Source organism: Salmo trutta, unplaced genomic scaffold (genome assembly GCF_901001165.1).
Source record: "Salmo trutta unplaced genomic scaffold, fSalTru1.1, whole genome shotgun sequence".
In the NCBI taxonomy this organism is placed as follows: domain Eukaryota; kingdom Metazoa; phylum Chordata; class Actinopteri; order Salmoniformes; family Salmonidae; genus Salmo; species Salmo trutta.
The window spans coordinates 3,045,692-3,060,153 of NW_021823104.1; the positions used below are offsets into that span (position 1 = coordinate 3,045,692).

The 14,462-nt window shown below is 47.6% G+C and overlaps 1 protein-coding gene across 1 annotated transcript in view; it reads right to left on the minus strand.

Annotated features, from left to right (window-relative positions):
* The window catches only part of tnrc18 (trinucleotide repeat containing 18), an 89,316-nt gene that overhangs the window by 50,132 nt on the left and 24,722 nt on the right, over positions 1-14,462 (minus strand). The window contains exons 2-6 of the mRNA XM_029747707.1: positions 9,684-9,818; positions 8,119-8,244; positions 4,303-4,568; positions 2,724-4,197; positions 390-471 (exon numbers count right to left, since the gene is read on the minus strand). Of these exons, the coding sequence (XP_029603567.1) occupies positions 390-471; positions 2,724-4,197; positions 4,303-4,568; positions 8,119-8,244; positions 9,684-9,818 (2,083 nt within the window). The remainder of the gene's footprint in view (positions 1-389; positions 472-2,723; positions 4,198-4,302; positions 4,569-8,118; positions 8,245-9,683; positions 9,819-14,462) is intronic.

The window sequence follows — 14,462 nt, forward strand, 5'->3', positions numbered from 1 at the left end:
GAATAATATCTACAGTTTCAGGTGATCTGAATAATATCTACAGTTTCAGGTGATCTGAATAATATCTACAGTTTCAGGTGATATGAATAATATCTACAGTTTCCTAACAGGTGATATGAATAATATCTACAGTTTCCTAACAGGTGATATGAATAATATCTACAGTTTCCTAACAGGTGATATGAATAATATCTACAGTTTCCTAACAGGTGATATGAATAATATCTACAGTTTCCTAACAGGTGATATGAATAATATCTACAGTTTCCTAACAGGTGATATGAATAATATCTACAGTTTCCTAACAGGTGATATGAATAATATCTACAGTTTCAGGTGATATGAATACGGCAGCCTTTCACAGGTGAGTCGTTGGTCACGCCCCTAACCTGAGCAACTTCTCCTGCTCGCGCTCCAGGCACCCCAGTCTGTCGCCACGGTGACGGGCTCGCTCGTCCCCCCGCTCCTCGTCTGTTTGGAACGACAGAATAGAACACAGTGACCCATAATGCACTGCTTCGATAACAGTAGATTTGGTGATATCTGGTCTATTAAAATATACTGAACTAAAATATCACATGCAACATTTTTTTTCAAATATTTTTACCGATTTATAGTTCATACAGAAATCAGTCAATTTAAATAAATAAAATGAGGCCCTCATCTATGGATTTCACATGACTGGGAATACAGATATGCATCTGTTGGTCATAGATACAGTGAGGGAAAAAAGTATGGTGGAGAGTTTGGAATCTGATTGATTGATTGATTGCTTCTGTGGACAGGTGTCTGTTTTACAGGTAACAAGTTGCGGTTAGGAGCACTCCCTTTAAGAGTGTGCTCCTAATTTCAGCTCGTTACCTGTATAAAAGACACCTGGGAGCCAGAAATCTTTCTGATTGAGGGGGGGTCAAATACTTATTTCCCTCATTAAAATGCAAATCAATTTATAACATTTGACACGTGTTTTTCTGGATTTGTTTGTTGTTATTCTGTCTCTCACTGTTCAAATAAACCTACTATTAAAATTATAGACGGATCATTTCTTTGTCAGTGGGCAAACGTACAAAATCAGCAGGGGATCAAATACCTTTTTCACTCACTGTAGCTTAAATAAAAAGTTAGGGGTGTGGTTCAGAAAACCAGTCAGTATCTGGTGTGACCACCATTTGCCTCATGCAGCACAACACATCTCCTTCACATAGAGTTGATCAGGCTGTTGATTGTGGCCTGTGGAATGTTGTCCCACTCCTCTTCAATGGCTGTGCGAAAATTCTGGATTTTGACGGGAACTGGAATATGCTGTCGTACACGTTGATCCAGAGCATCCCAAACATGCTCAGTGGGTGACATGTCTGGTGAGTATGCAGGCCATGGAAGAACTGGGACATTTTCAGCTTCCAGGAATTGTGGACAGATCCTTGTTGACATGGGGGCCGTGTATTATCATGCTGAAACATGAGGTGATGGAGGAGGATGAATGGCACGACAATGGGCCTCAGGATCTCATCACGGTATCTCTGTGCATTCAAATTGCCATCAATAAAATGCAATTGTGTTCGTTGTCCGTAGCTCATGCCTGTCCACACCATAACCCCACCATGGGGCACTCTGTTCACAACGTTGACATCATCAAACCGCTCGCCCACACGACGCCATACACGTACGTGGTCTGTGGTTGTGAGGCCGGTTGGACGTACTGCCAAATTCCTGCAGTCAGCATGCCAATTGCACGCTGCCTCAACACTTGAGACATCTGCCTACCAAGTTGTGCAGCGGTCTAAGGCACTGCACTGCAGTGCTTTTGAAGCGTCACTACAGCCCCGGGTTCGATCCCAGGCTGTGTTGCGGCCGGCCGTGACCCGGGAGACCAATGAGGCGGTGCATAATTGGCCCAGAGTCGTCCACGTTAGGGGAGGGTTTGGCCGGCCGGCCGGGATTTCTTTGTCCCATCGCGCTCTACCGACTCCTGTGGCGGTCCGGGCGCCTGCAAGCTGACTTCGTTCACCAGTTGGATGGCGTTTCCTCATTGGTTGTTTTCCGGGTTAAGCGAGCAGTGTGTCAAGAAGCAGTGTAGCTTGGCAGGGTCGTGTTTCAGAGGACGCACAGCTCTCGACCTTCGCCTCTCCCGAGTCCGTACGGGAGTTGCAGCGATGGGACAAGACTGTAACTACCAATTGGATATCACGAAATTGTGGAGAAAAAGGGATAAAAGTAACAAAAAATGAATAAATGCAGTACCTTCTTGAGATATATATATATCTAGATCTATCTAGAAGGTGATTAAACAGCATGATCGTTACACAGGTGCACCTTGTGCTGAGGACAATAAATGGCCACTTTAAAATGTGCAGTTATCACAACACAATGCCACAGATTTTCTCAAGGTTGTATTTTTAAAAATATTTTATATATATATATATATATATATATATATATATATATATATATATATATATATAAAAGAAACATTAAAAATATTTTAAAAAATACAACCTTGAGAAAATCTGTGGCATTGTGTTGTGCCCCCACTATATAGCCCCCCCATGAGAGGCATAATAAGTCATGTCAAACTGTGTAGAATTGTAGGAAGTGTCTTAAAATGTCAAAACATGAAAACTGTTTGTCCCCCCCATATAGCCCCCCCTATACCCCCACCCCCCATATCTAAACCCCAGTTATCCCCTTTGGTATAAAAGATGGAAATAAACAGCCAGTCTCACCTTTAACCCCTGCGTGCAGCACTAGAGGTCTCTGCGAGTCTGTATTGCTACTGTCCCTCTGTCTGGCCACGGCCACAGCTATCCCTACAGGAGGGTGACGGACCTCTCCCCCACCCTCGCCTGACCCCGCCCCCTCGCCGTCGGGACGTTCCACCTCTCTCTTCATCAGCCTCCCCCCCGCTCCTCCTCCTCCTCCCCCTCCCCCTCCTCCTCCTTCCAGTCTCATGAACGCCAGGCCTCCGAACGAGGCTTGGTTGTCCGTGTTCTGCCTAGAGGACAGACGGCGTTCAGGTGGGAAAGTCCCGCTGTATTTGATTAGACTCTGCATGGCTGACACTTCTCCTCCTTCTGTTCCCTCATCAGTCCCTCCTCCCCCGCTGCCTCTCCTCCTTCCCACCACTGGAGGGTACAGGGCTGAGGTGTCCAAGTAACGCCTCCTCTCCTCCTCTCCTCCTCTCTGGGGTTGGGGCGAAGGGTGGGGGGAATTTGTGTGTCTGTTTTGGGGTGCGTGGGGGTTGGATGGGGGTCTGTTGAGTTCCGGTTGGTTGTGGTGTGAGGGTTGAGTGTGTGTGCGTGTCTGCTGTGCGGAGTGTGTGTGTGTGTGTTGAGAGTGTCCGTGCTGGGAGGCCAGCGCTGCCATATGACTGGTGGCGTAGTTAGCCAATGGGCTGATGGGGTTCCATTTAGGCCCTTCCCCCACTCGCTCCAGGCCCAATCGGACGGCATGTTTTGGCGTGTCCCTGAGGTCCGGGCTGAACCCTGATTGGCTGACGTAACCGTCTCGTTTCAGAGCCGAACCGTTGGAGCAGATCACAGAGCCCTCCTCCCGCTCTCTCTGATTGGGCAAATCACCAGGAAGAGAAGGGCGACGGTCCAATAGAGTCTTTTCAGGAAACCTGGAGATCTCCCTCTCTCTTTCTCTTTCTCTCTCCCTCTCTCTCTCTCTCAGTTTGTCGTGTTTGTCCCTGGCCTGCGAGGCGATCTGGATCGGGCCGACCCGCTCATCATAGACCTCCACGGAAGGCACGTAAGTGGGCGCGCTCACACGCTGTTCCCTGATAGGCTCCCGGTGTGCAGTGTAGGTGGGGCCAGGGAGGAGTCCACCGCTGTAGGTAGATTCAGTCTTTCTCAGCCTGTCTGTGTGTGTGTGGGGGTTAGGGTTAGGGTTAGGGTTGGGGTTAGGGTTAGGGTTGGGGGAGCGAATGGGTGCGTCCTCAGTCTCTGGGTAACGTCCAGAAGAGGAGGAGCCCTGGAGGGGACGAGGAGCAGACGGGCGGTGGAGGAAAGCCTCTCTTTCTCTCTCTCGTTCTCTGTGGCGTTCTCTCTCTCCACTCCTCCCATCCTGCTGTGTCAGATCTACCACACTGTACGAACGAGGTTCCTCTCTCGACCGCTCCCTCTCTCCTCTGTCTCTCTCCTCGCGGTAGAGTCTGTCTCGGTCTCTGACGCCCTCCTGGGGTTCCTCTCTCTCCCTCTCCTCGCGGTAGAGTCTGTCTCGGTCTCTGACCCCCTCCTGGGGCTCCTCTCTCTCCCTCTCCTCGCGGTAGAGTCTGTCTCGGTCTCTGACCCCCTCCTGGGGCTCCTCTCTCTCCCTCTCCTCGCGGTAGAGTCTGTCTCGGTCTCTGACCCCCTCCTGGGGCTCCTCTCTCTCCAACTCCTCGCGGTAGAGTCTGTCCCGGTCCCTGACCCCCTCCTGGGGCTCCTCTCTCTCCCTCTCCTCGCGGTAGAGTCTGTCCCGGTCCCTGACCCCCTTCCAGGAGGTACTCAGGAGGGGGGTGGGGCTGGGGGGGACGGAGGAGGGTTGAAGAGGCGGCTGGGGTAACGACACCGGCAGGAAGAACCTCTCTGGAACACAAACATCACAAAAACACCAAACCCATCAGGACACATCACCACATCCATCAATTTGCTGAGTAGAGTGTTTAAGGTAAATTTCACTGGTCATCCCCCCCAAAGCCAACACCTCCTTTGGCCTCCTTTTCTTCCAGCTCTCTGCTGCCAATGACTGGAACGAATTGCAAAAATATCTGGAGACTCATATCTCTAACTTTAAGCATCAGCTGTCAGAGCAGCTTACCGATCACTGTACCTGTTAGAGGTCAACCGATTAATCGGAATGGCCAATTAATTAGGGCCGATTTCACGTTTTCATAACAATCGGTAATCGGTATTTTTGCCGAAAAAAGCACTGTCGTTGCACCAATGTACCTAACCATAAACATCAATGCCTTTCTTTAAAATCAATACACAAGTATATATTTTTAAACCTGCATATTTAGTTAATATTACCTGCTAACATGAAATTGTGTCACTGCTCTTGCGTTCATTGCCTGGCTCGTTGCGAACTAATTTGACAGAATTTTACATAATTATGACATACCATTGAAGATTGTGCAATGTAACAGGAATATTTAGATTTAGGGATGCCACCCGTTAGATAAAATACGGAACGGTTCCGTATTTCACTGAAAGAAAAAACGTTTTGTTTTCGAGATGATAGTTTCCGGATTCGACCATTTTAAATGGCCAAAGGCTCGTATTTCTGTGTGTTTATTATATTATAAATAAGTCTATGATTTGATAGAGCAGTCTGACTGAGCGGTGGTAGGCACCAGCAGGCTCGTAAGCGTTCATTCAAACAGCACTGTCGTGCGTTTTGCCAGCAGCTCTTCGCTATGCTTCAAGCATTGTGCTGTTTATGACTTCAAGCCTATCAACCCCCGAGATTAGGCTGGTGTAACCGATGTGAAATTGCTAGCTAGTTAGCCGGGTGCGCGCTAATAGCGTTTCAAACGTCACTCGCTCTGAGACTTGGAGTAGTTGTTCCCCTTGCTCTACATGGGTAACGCTGCTTTGAGGGTGGCTGTTGTCGATGTGTTCCTGGTTCGAGCCCAGGTAGGAGCGAGGAGAGGGACGGAAGCTATACTGTTACACTGGCAATACTAAAGTGCCTATAAGAACATCCAATAGTCAAAGGTATATGAAATACAAATGGTATAGAGAGAAATAGTCCTGTAATAACTACAACCTAAAACTTCTTACCTGGGAATATTGAAGACTCATGTTAAAAGGAACCACCAGCTTTCATATGTTCTCATGTTCTGAGCAAGGAACTTAAACGTTAGCTTTCTCACATGGCACATATTGCACTTTTACTTTCTTCTCCAACACTTTGTTTTTGCATTATTTAAACCAAATTGAACATGTTTCATTATTTATTTGAGGCTAAATTGATTTTATTGATGTATTATATTAAGTTAAAATAAGTGTTCATTCAGTATTGTTGTAATTGTCATTATTACAAATAAATGTAAAAAAACATATGTGTAAGTAAAAATCGGCACTGGATTTATTTGGCCCTCCAATAATCGGTATCGGCGTTGAAAAATCATAATCGGTCGACCTCTAGTACCTGTACATAGCCCATCTGTAAATTGCCCATCCAACTACCTCATCCCCATATTGTTATTTATCCTCTTGCTCTTTTGCACCCCAGTATCTCTACTTGCACATCATCATCTGCACATCTACCATTCCAGTGTTCATTTGCTAAATTGTAATTATTTTCACCTCTATGGCCTATTTATTGCCTTACCTCCCTACTCTTCTACATTTGCACACACTGTACATAGATTTTTATATTGTATTATTGACTGTATGTTTTGTTTATTCCATGTGTAACTCTGTGTTGTTGTCTGTGTCACACTGCTTTGCTTTATCTTGGCCAGGTCTCAGTTGTAAATGAGAACTTGTTCTCAACTGGCCTACCTGGTTAAATAAAAAAAAAAAGCAGTACGGTTTGAAGAGACTGAAATGAGACCGTTTTTCAATCTGAAGGCACTACAGTTCGAAGAGACCCGTATTTCAATCTGAAGGCAGTATGGTTTGAAGAGACCCGTATTTCAATCTGAAGGCAGTACGGTTTGGAGAGACTGAATATTTGGAGGCTAGTTGTAGTGTTGTTTGAAGAGACTGAATATTTTGGGGGCTAGTCGTAGTGTGGTTTAGAAGAGACTGAATATTTTGGTGGCTAGTCGTAGTGTGGTTTAGAAGAGACTGAATATTTTGGAGGCTAGTCGTAGTGTGGTTTAGAAGAGACTGAATATTTTGGAGGCTAGTCGTAGTGTGGTTTAGAAGAGACTGAATATTTTGGAGGCTAGTCGTAGTGTGGTTTGAAGAGACTGAATATTTTGGAGGCTAGTCGTAGTGTGGTTTAGAAGAGACTGAATATTTTGGAGGCTAGTCGTAGTGTGGTTTGAAGAGACTGAATATTTTGGAGGCTAGTCGTAGTGTGGTTTAGAAGAGACTGAATATTTTGGAGGCTAGTCGTAGTGTTGTTTGAAGAGACTGAATATTTGGAGGCTAGTCGTAGTGTTGTTTGAAGAGACTGAATATTTTGGAGGCTAGTCGTAGTGTGGTTTGGAGAGACTGAATATTTTGGAGGCTAGTCGTAGTGTGGTTTAGAAGAGACTGAATATTTTGGAGGCTAGTCGTAGTGTGGTTTAGAAGAGACTGAATATTTTGGAGGCTAGTCGTAGTGTGGTTTGGAGAGACTGAATATTTTGGAGGCTAGTCGTAGTGTTGTTTGAAGAGACTGAATATTTTGGAGGCTAGTCGTAGTGTGGTTTAGAAGAGACTGAATATTTTGGAGGCTAGTCGTAGTGTGGTTTGAAGAGACTGAATATTTTGGAGGCTAGTCGTAGTGTGGTTTAGAAGAGACTGAATATTTTGGGGGCTAGTCGTAGTGTGGTTTGGAGAGACTGAATATTTTGGAGGCTAGTCGTAGTGTTGTTTGAAGAGACTGAATATTTTGGAGGCTAGTCGTAGTGTGGTTTAGAAGAGGCTGAATATTTTGGAGGCTAGTCGTAGTGTTGTTTGAAGAGACTGAATATTTTGGAGGCTAGTCGTAGTGTGGTTTAGAAGAGACTGAATATTTTGGAGGCTAGTCGTAGTGTTGTTTAGAAGACACTGAATATTTTGGAGGCTAGTCGTAGTGTTGTTTGAAGAGACTGAATATTTTGGAGGCTAGTCGTAGTGTGGTTTGAAGAGACTGAATATTTTGGAGGCTAGTCGTAGTGTTGTTTGAAGAGACTGAATATTTTGGAGGCTAGTCGTAGTGTGGTTTGAAGAGACTGAATATTTTGGAGGCTAGTCGTAGTGTTGTTTGAAGAGACTGAATATTTTGGAGGCTAGTCGTAGTGTGGTTTGAAGAGACTGAATATTTTGGAGGCTAGTCGTAGTGTTGTTTAGAAGAGACTGAATATTTTGGAGGCTAGTCGTAGTGTGGTTTAGAAGAGACTGAATATTTTGGAGGCTAGTCGTAGTGTGGTTTGAAGAGACTGAATATTTTGGAGGCTAGTCGTAGTGTGGTTTAGAAGTGGTAGTGTGTACTGACCTTGGTGTGGTGTGTTGTAGAGGTGGTGATGCTGAGCCAAGCCCAGCGAGGGGGGAGGAGGGTCCAGGTTACCCAGGGGGAGGTGGTAGGGGGTGGGGTACAGACCGCCTGGGAGAGGGGCGTAACCTGGAGGAGCAACAAACAACACATCAGCTGGGTAGGTGCTGGGACAGAGCAAATACCTGCACTCCTTAGGGAGGCGGGAACCCCAGGAATGGATAGCCCTACTACTGACCTCTGACCTGTAGACCTGTAGACACACGGTTGACCTACTCTGACTCAGACCGGATCCTGGCCTCTAGCCCCAGACCGGATCCTGGCCTCTAGCCCCAGACCGGATCCTGGCCTCTAGCCCCAGACCGGATCCTGGCCTCTAGCCCCAGACCGGATCCTGGCCTCTAGCCCCAGACCGGATCCTGGCCTCTAGCCCCAGACCGGATCCTGGCCTCTAGCCCCAGACCGGATCCTGGCCTCTAGCCCCAGACCGGATCCTGGCCTCTAGCCCCAGACCGGATCCTGGCCTCTAGCCCCAGACCGGATCCCAGTCCCAGACCGGATCCTGACCTCTAGCCCCAGACCGGATCCTGACCTCTAGCCCCAGACCGGATCCTGACCTCTAGCCCCAGACTGGATCCTGACCTCTAGCCCCAGACCGGATCCTGACCTCTAGCCCCAGACTGGATCCTGGCCTCTAGCCCCAGACCGGATCCTGGCCTCTAGCCCCAGACCGGATCCCAGTCCCAGACCGGATCCTGACCTCTAGCCCCAGACCGGATCCTGACCTCTAGCCCCAGACCGGATCCTGACCTCTAGCCCCAGACTGGATCCTAATATAGAACGTCTCAAGCGTCCCGCTACGCTAGTGACCCCAAGCCACGGCATTCCAACAGCACTTCCCATGTAGTTTCATACAGACGTCCCATTCCTGCAACGACCTCTGGAATTAAACCAACCTCTCCCACAGGAGATGGAGGAGAGAGAGAGAGGGGAGGAAGAGAGAAAGAATGGTGTGCCTGTCTTCCCTCCAGGCAGGAAAGAGGACAGGAGGAGGGATAGAAGTAGAGCAGGAGAGAGAGAGAGAGGACAGGAGGAGGAGAGAGAGAGAGAGAGAGAGAGAGAGAGAGAGAGAGAGAGAGAGAGAGCACAGGCGGAGGAGAGAGAGAGAGAGGACAGGCGGAGGAGAGAGAGAGAGAGAGAGAGAGAGAGAGAGAGAGAGAGAGAGAGAGAGAGAGAGAGAGGACAGGAGGAGAAGAGAGAGAGAGAGGACAGGAGGAGGGATAGAAGTAGAGCAGGAGAGAGAGAGAGAGAGGACAGGAGGAGGAGAGAGAGAGAGAGAGAGAGGGGGGACAGGAGGAGGGATAGAAGTGGAACAGGAGAGAGAGGACAGGAGGAGAGCGAGAGAGAGGAGGAGGAGAGCGAGAGCTGAGGGACGAGGAGAGCGAGAGCTGAGGGACGAGGAGAGAGAGAGGACAGCGAGAGAGAGGACAGGAGGAGGAGAGCGAGAGAGAGGACAGTAGCGAAGCGAGCAGATCGAACATGAAGGACAGTCTGAAACAGTCTGTTACCTTCGTGGGCGGCAGCGTGTGAAGCCCAGAGCTGAGCCATCTGATTGGGTGATCTGTAGGCTGGGTCAGAGGTCAGGGGGGAGGGGCCGGAATAGCCCGGCAGGAAGGGACTGGAGGCTGCTGGGAAGGCATCACCTGGAGGGATGAGATACGGAGACTTTGAAGCTTTATTGAGACGAGACACACAGACACACATAGTAGTCAATACAGACTGACATCATCATCATCATACCCATCCAGAATACGTCCCATAGGCCGATGGACAAGATCAAAACACTAAAAGGACAGGGAACAAAAACAAAAACCGAGGGTAAAAGCCCCGCCACTCTCCGAGGGTAAAAGCCCCGCCACTCTCCGAGGGTAAAAGCCCCGCGACTCTCCGAGGGTAAAAGCCCCGCGACTCTCCGAGGGTAAAAGCCCCGCGACTCTCCGAGGGTAAAAGCCCCGCCACTCTCCGAGGGTAAAAGCCCCGCCACTCTCCGAGGGTAAAAGCCCCGCCACTCTCCGAGGGTAAAAGCCCCGCCACTCTCCGAGGGTGTCTCAGGGGCAGTGGGTTATGAACAAAACAAACACAGTTCCATTTCACACCGTACAGGTCACCAACTATTTGACCTTTTGAACCCCCTGAAGACGACTGCAGCCAGCCTCGGGGTTAGTGTGTGTGTGTGTGTGTGATGTGATGTGAAGACGTGTTCCCAGAGTCTCCCTGCAGCTAAATCAGTGTATTAAACCTGTCACACACACACACACACACACACACACTCTACATCATCCTCAAGGTAACACACACACACACACACACACACACACACACACACACACACACACACACACACACAGCTACATCATCCTCAAGGTAACACACACACACACACACACACCTCTGTGCTTTGTAAATCTGTACACACCTAGCAATGTAAACTTGTCACACACACACACACAGTAACCAACACACACACACAGTAACCAACACACACACACACACACACACACAGTAACCAACACACACACACACTAACCAACACGCACACACACTAACCAACACACACACACACACACTAACCAACACACACACACTAACCAACACACACACACACACACACACACAGTAACCAACACACACACACCCCTCTGTGCTTTGTAAATCTGTACACACCCAGCAATGTAAATGACACACAGCCAGTTCTCTAAATAACACACCACTCCCAGAACCAGAACATCCACCTGGGTCTATTAACGCTTCTAAAGACAAATTCAGACCTGCTCAAATCACACGCACACACACACACACCCCGCCCCCAGAACCAGCACATCCACCTGGGTCTATTAACGCTTCTAAAGACAAATTCAGACCTGCTCAAATCACACACACACACACACACACACACAGAGAGAGAGAGAGCCGGAGTAGGTGTGTAAACCAGTAGAGGCTCCTCAGAGGATAACTTTTTTTTCTTTTTCTGAAATTCACTGAGTATCAAAAAAAAGTTTCACTATTTTGTAAGTTCAGAAAAAAACGAGTAAATATATTCACGTCACCAAATAACTGATTAAAACACACCGTTTTACAGTGAAGGTCTACAGTAGCCTCAGCAGCACTCTGTAGGGTAGCACCATGGTGTAGCCGGAGGACAGCTAGCTTCCATCCTCCTCTGGGTACATTGACTTCAATACAAAACCTAGGAGGCTCATGGTTCTCACCCTCCTTCCATAGACTTACACAGTAATAATGACAACTTCCGGAGGACGTTCCTCCAACCTATCAGAGCTCTTGCAGCATTAACTGACGTGTTGTCAACCCAATCAAAGGATCAGAGAATACATCTAGTACTGAATGCAATAAGCTACCGCTAGCTAGCACTGCATAAAATATGGTGAGGAGTGTGTGTTTAGTATTTACACACAGAGAGAGAGAGACAGAGAGACAGACAATAGTTAAATAGTTTTGAACAAATTCATTTATTCAAATTGAGAATCTACAGAGAGCTATATTCCGTTCTATTATTTTACTAACTCGTTAGTTCTAGGAGCTATGATGTTAGCTAATAGGGTGACATTGATAACAATGTTGGCTGCGTGCAGCGGTTAGCGGTTATGGTATGAAGATTTGAAACTCTCGCTTGCAACTGTTTAGACTAATGATCACCACCCCCTAGAACAGCTAGATGGAGGAGAGAGTCTGGACTAATGATAACACCCCCCTAGAACAGCTAGATGGAGGAGAGTCTGGACTAATGATAACACCCCTAGAACAGCTAGATGGAGGAGAGAGTCTGGACTAATGATAACACCCCCCTAGAACAGCTAGATGGAGGAGAGTGTCTGGACTAATGATAACACCCCTAGAACAGCTAGATGGAGGAGAGAGTCTGGACTAATGATAACACCCCTAGAACAGCTAGATGGAGGAGAGAGTCTGGACTAATGATAACACCCCTAGAACAGCTAGATGGAGGAGAGAGTCTGGACTAATGATAACACCCCTAGAACAGCTAGATGGAGGAGAGAGTCTGGACTAATGATAACACCCCCATAGAACAGCTAGATGGAGGAGAGAGTCTGGACTAATGATAACACCCCCCTAGAACAGCTATATGGAGGAGAGTGTCTGGACTAATGATAACACCCCCCTAGAACAGCTAGATGGAGGAGAGAGAGTCTGGACTAATGATAACACCCCCCTAGAACAGCTAGATGGAGGAGAGAGTCTGGACTAATGATAACACCCCTAGAACAGCTTGATGGAGGAGAGAGTCTGGACTAATGATAACACCCCTAGAACAGCTAGATGGAGGAGAGTGTCTGGACTAATGATAACACCCCCCTAGAACAGCTAGATGGAGGAGAGAGTCTGGACTAATGATAACACCCCTAGAACAGCTAGATGGAGGAGAGAGTCTGGACTAATGATAACACCCCTAGAACAGCTAGATGGAGGAGAGAGTCTGGACTAATGATAACACCCCTAGAACAGCTAGATGGAGGAGAGAGTCTGGACTAATGATAACACCCCTAGAACAGCTAGATGGAGGAGAGAGTCTGGACTAATGATAACACCCCTAGAACAGAACCTGTGTGCACCGACGTTATAAAACGTTTCATTCGTACGCTAGGTTATAGCAACCTGATGATGGGTATAGGAGGCAATTAGAGTATCATGTAAACCCATCACTGTTACATTGAGCTGGGTGAATATGAAGGACAGTATCCTAAACCCATCACTGTTACATTGAGCTGGGTGAATATGAATGACAGTCATCCAATATGCCGTAATAGAAATAAGACCGTGCTCATTTAAAAAACAATAAAAAATAAACATCCTCCCTAATCTTAAACGGCACCAACCGCCACTGGTGTAAACGGTAACATATGGCAGCGGTCTCTCCTTCAGCGGAGGAGGTCTTTACTGGCGGTTAGTCTTGGGCCGTATACCGGGTCGTATACCAGGGTATTTGGAAATAGCCACAGGATGGAAAAGGATTTGGAAATAGCCACAACTTCAAAAAACTATTTTCTTTGAATAATGTAAAATAAAGTAACAGGTTGAAATGATGAACACAATCTGCTTTATCTCCTAAGGTACCTCCTAACGCTATCTCCTACCGCATCTCTTAAGGCACCACCTCCCGGCGCTACCGCTACCTCCCGGCCTCCCAGCGCTACCGCTACCTCCCGGCGCTCCCGCTACCTCCCGGCGCTACCGCTACCTCCCGCTACCTCCCGGCGCTCCCGCTACCTCCCGCTACCTCCCGGCCTCCCAGCGCTACCGCTACCTCCCGGCGCTACCGCTACCTCCCGGCGCTCCCGCTACCTCCCGGCGCTCCCGCTACCTCCCGGCCTCCCGGCGCTCCCGCTACCTCCCGGCGCTCCCGCTACCTCCCGGCGCTCCCGCTACCTCCCGGCGCTCCCGCTACCTCCCGGCGCTCCCGCTACCTCCCGGCGCTACCGCTACCTCCCGGCGCTACCGCTACCTCCCGGCGCTCCCGCTACCTCCCGGCACTCCCGCTACCTCCCGGCACTCCCGCTACCTCCCGGCGCTCCCGCTACCTCCCGGCGCTACCGTTACCTCCTGGCGTATTGCACAAGTTGACTACAGGTATTAACTTAAAAAAGTAGCAAAAAATATTCAAAATGTATTGATTTTTTTTTTAAATAAATAGTTGCCGTATTGAAAGAAAAAAACTAACATCCCGTGACTTTTCCCAAATAAATCTAATTTTATTCATCACGTACACGTGTTTGGCAGATGTTAATGCGAGTGTAGTGAAATGCTTGTGCTTCTAGTTCCGACAGTGCAGTAATATCTAACAAGTAATCTAACAATTCCACAACAACTACCTTAATACACACAAATCTAAATAAAGGAATTAAGAATATATAAATATTTGAACCCTACTGGGCTTAACATGTCAACGATATAAAAACTCTTATTACACAGAACTATATAAACACAACATGTAAAGTGTTGGTCCCGTGTTTCATGAGAACTATATAAACACAACATGTAAAGTGTTGGTCCCGTGTTTCATGAGAACTATATAAACACAACATGTAAAGTGTTGGTCCCATGTTTCATGAGAACTATATAAACACAACATGTAAAGTGTTGGTCCCATGTTTCATGAGAACTATATAAACACAACATGTAAAGTGTTGGTCCCGTGTTTCATGAGAACTATATAAACACAACATGTAAAGTGTTGGTCCCATGTTTCATGAGAACTATATAAACACAACATGTAAAGTGTTGGTCCCATGTTTCATGAGAACTATATAAAC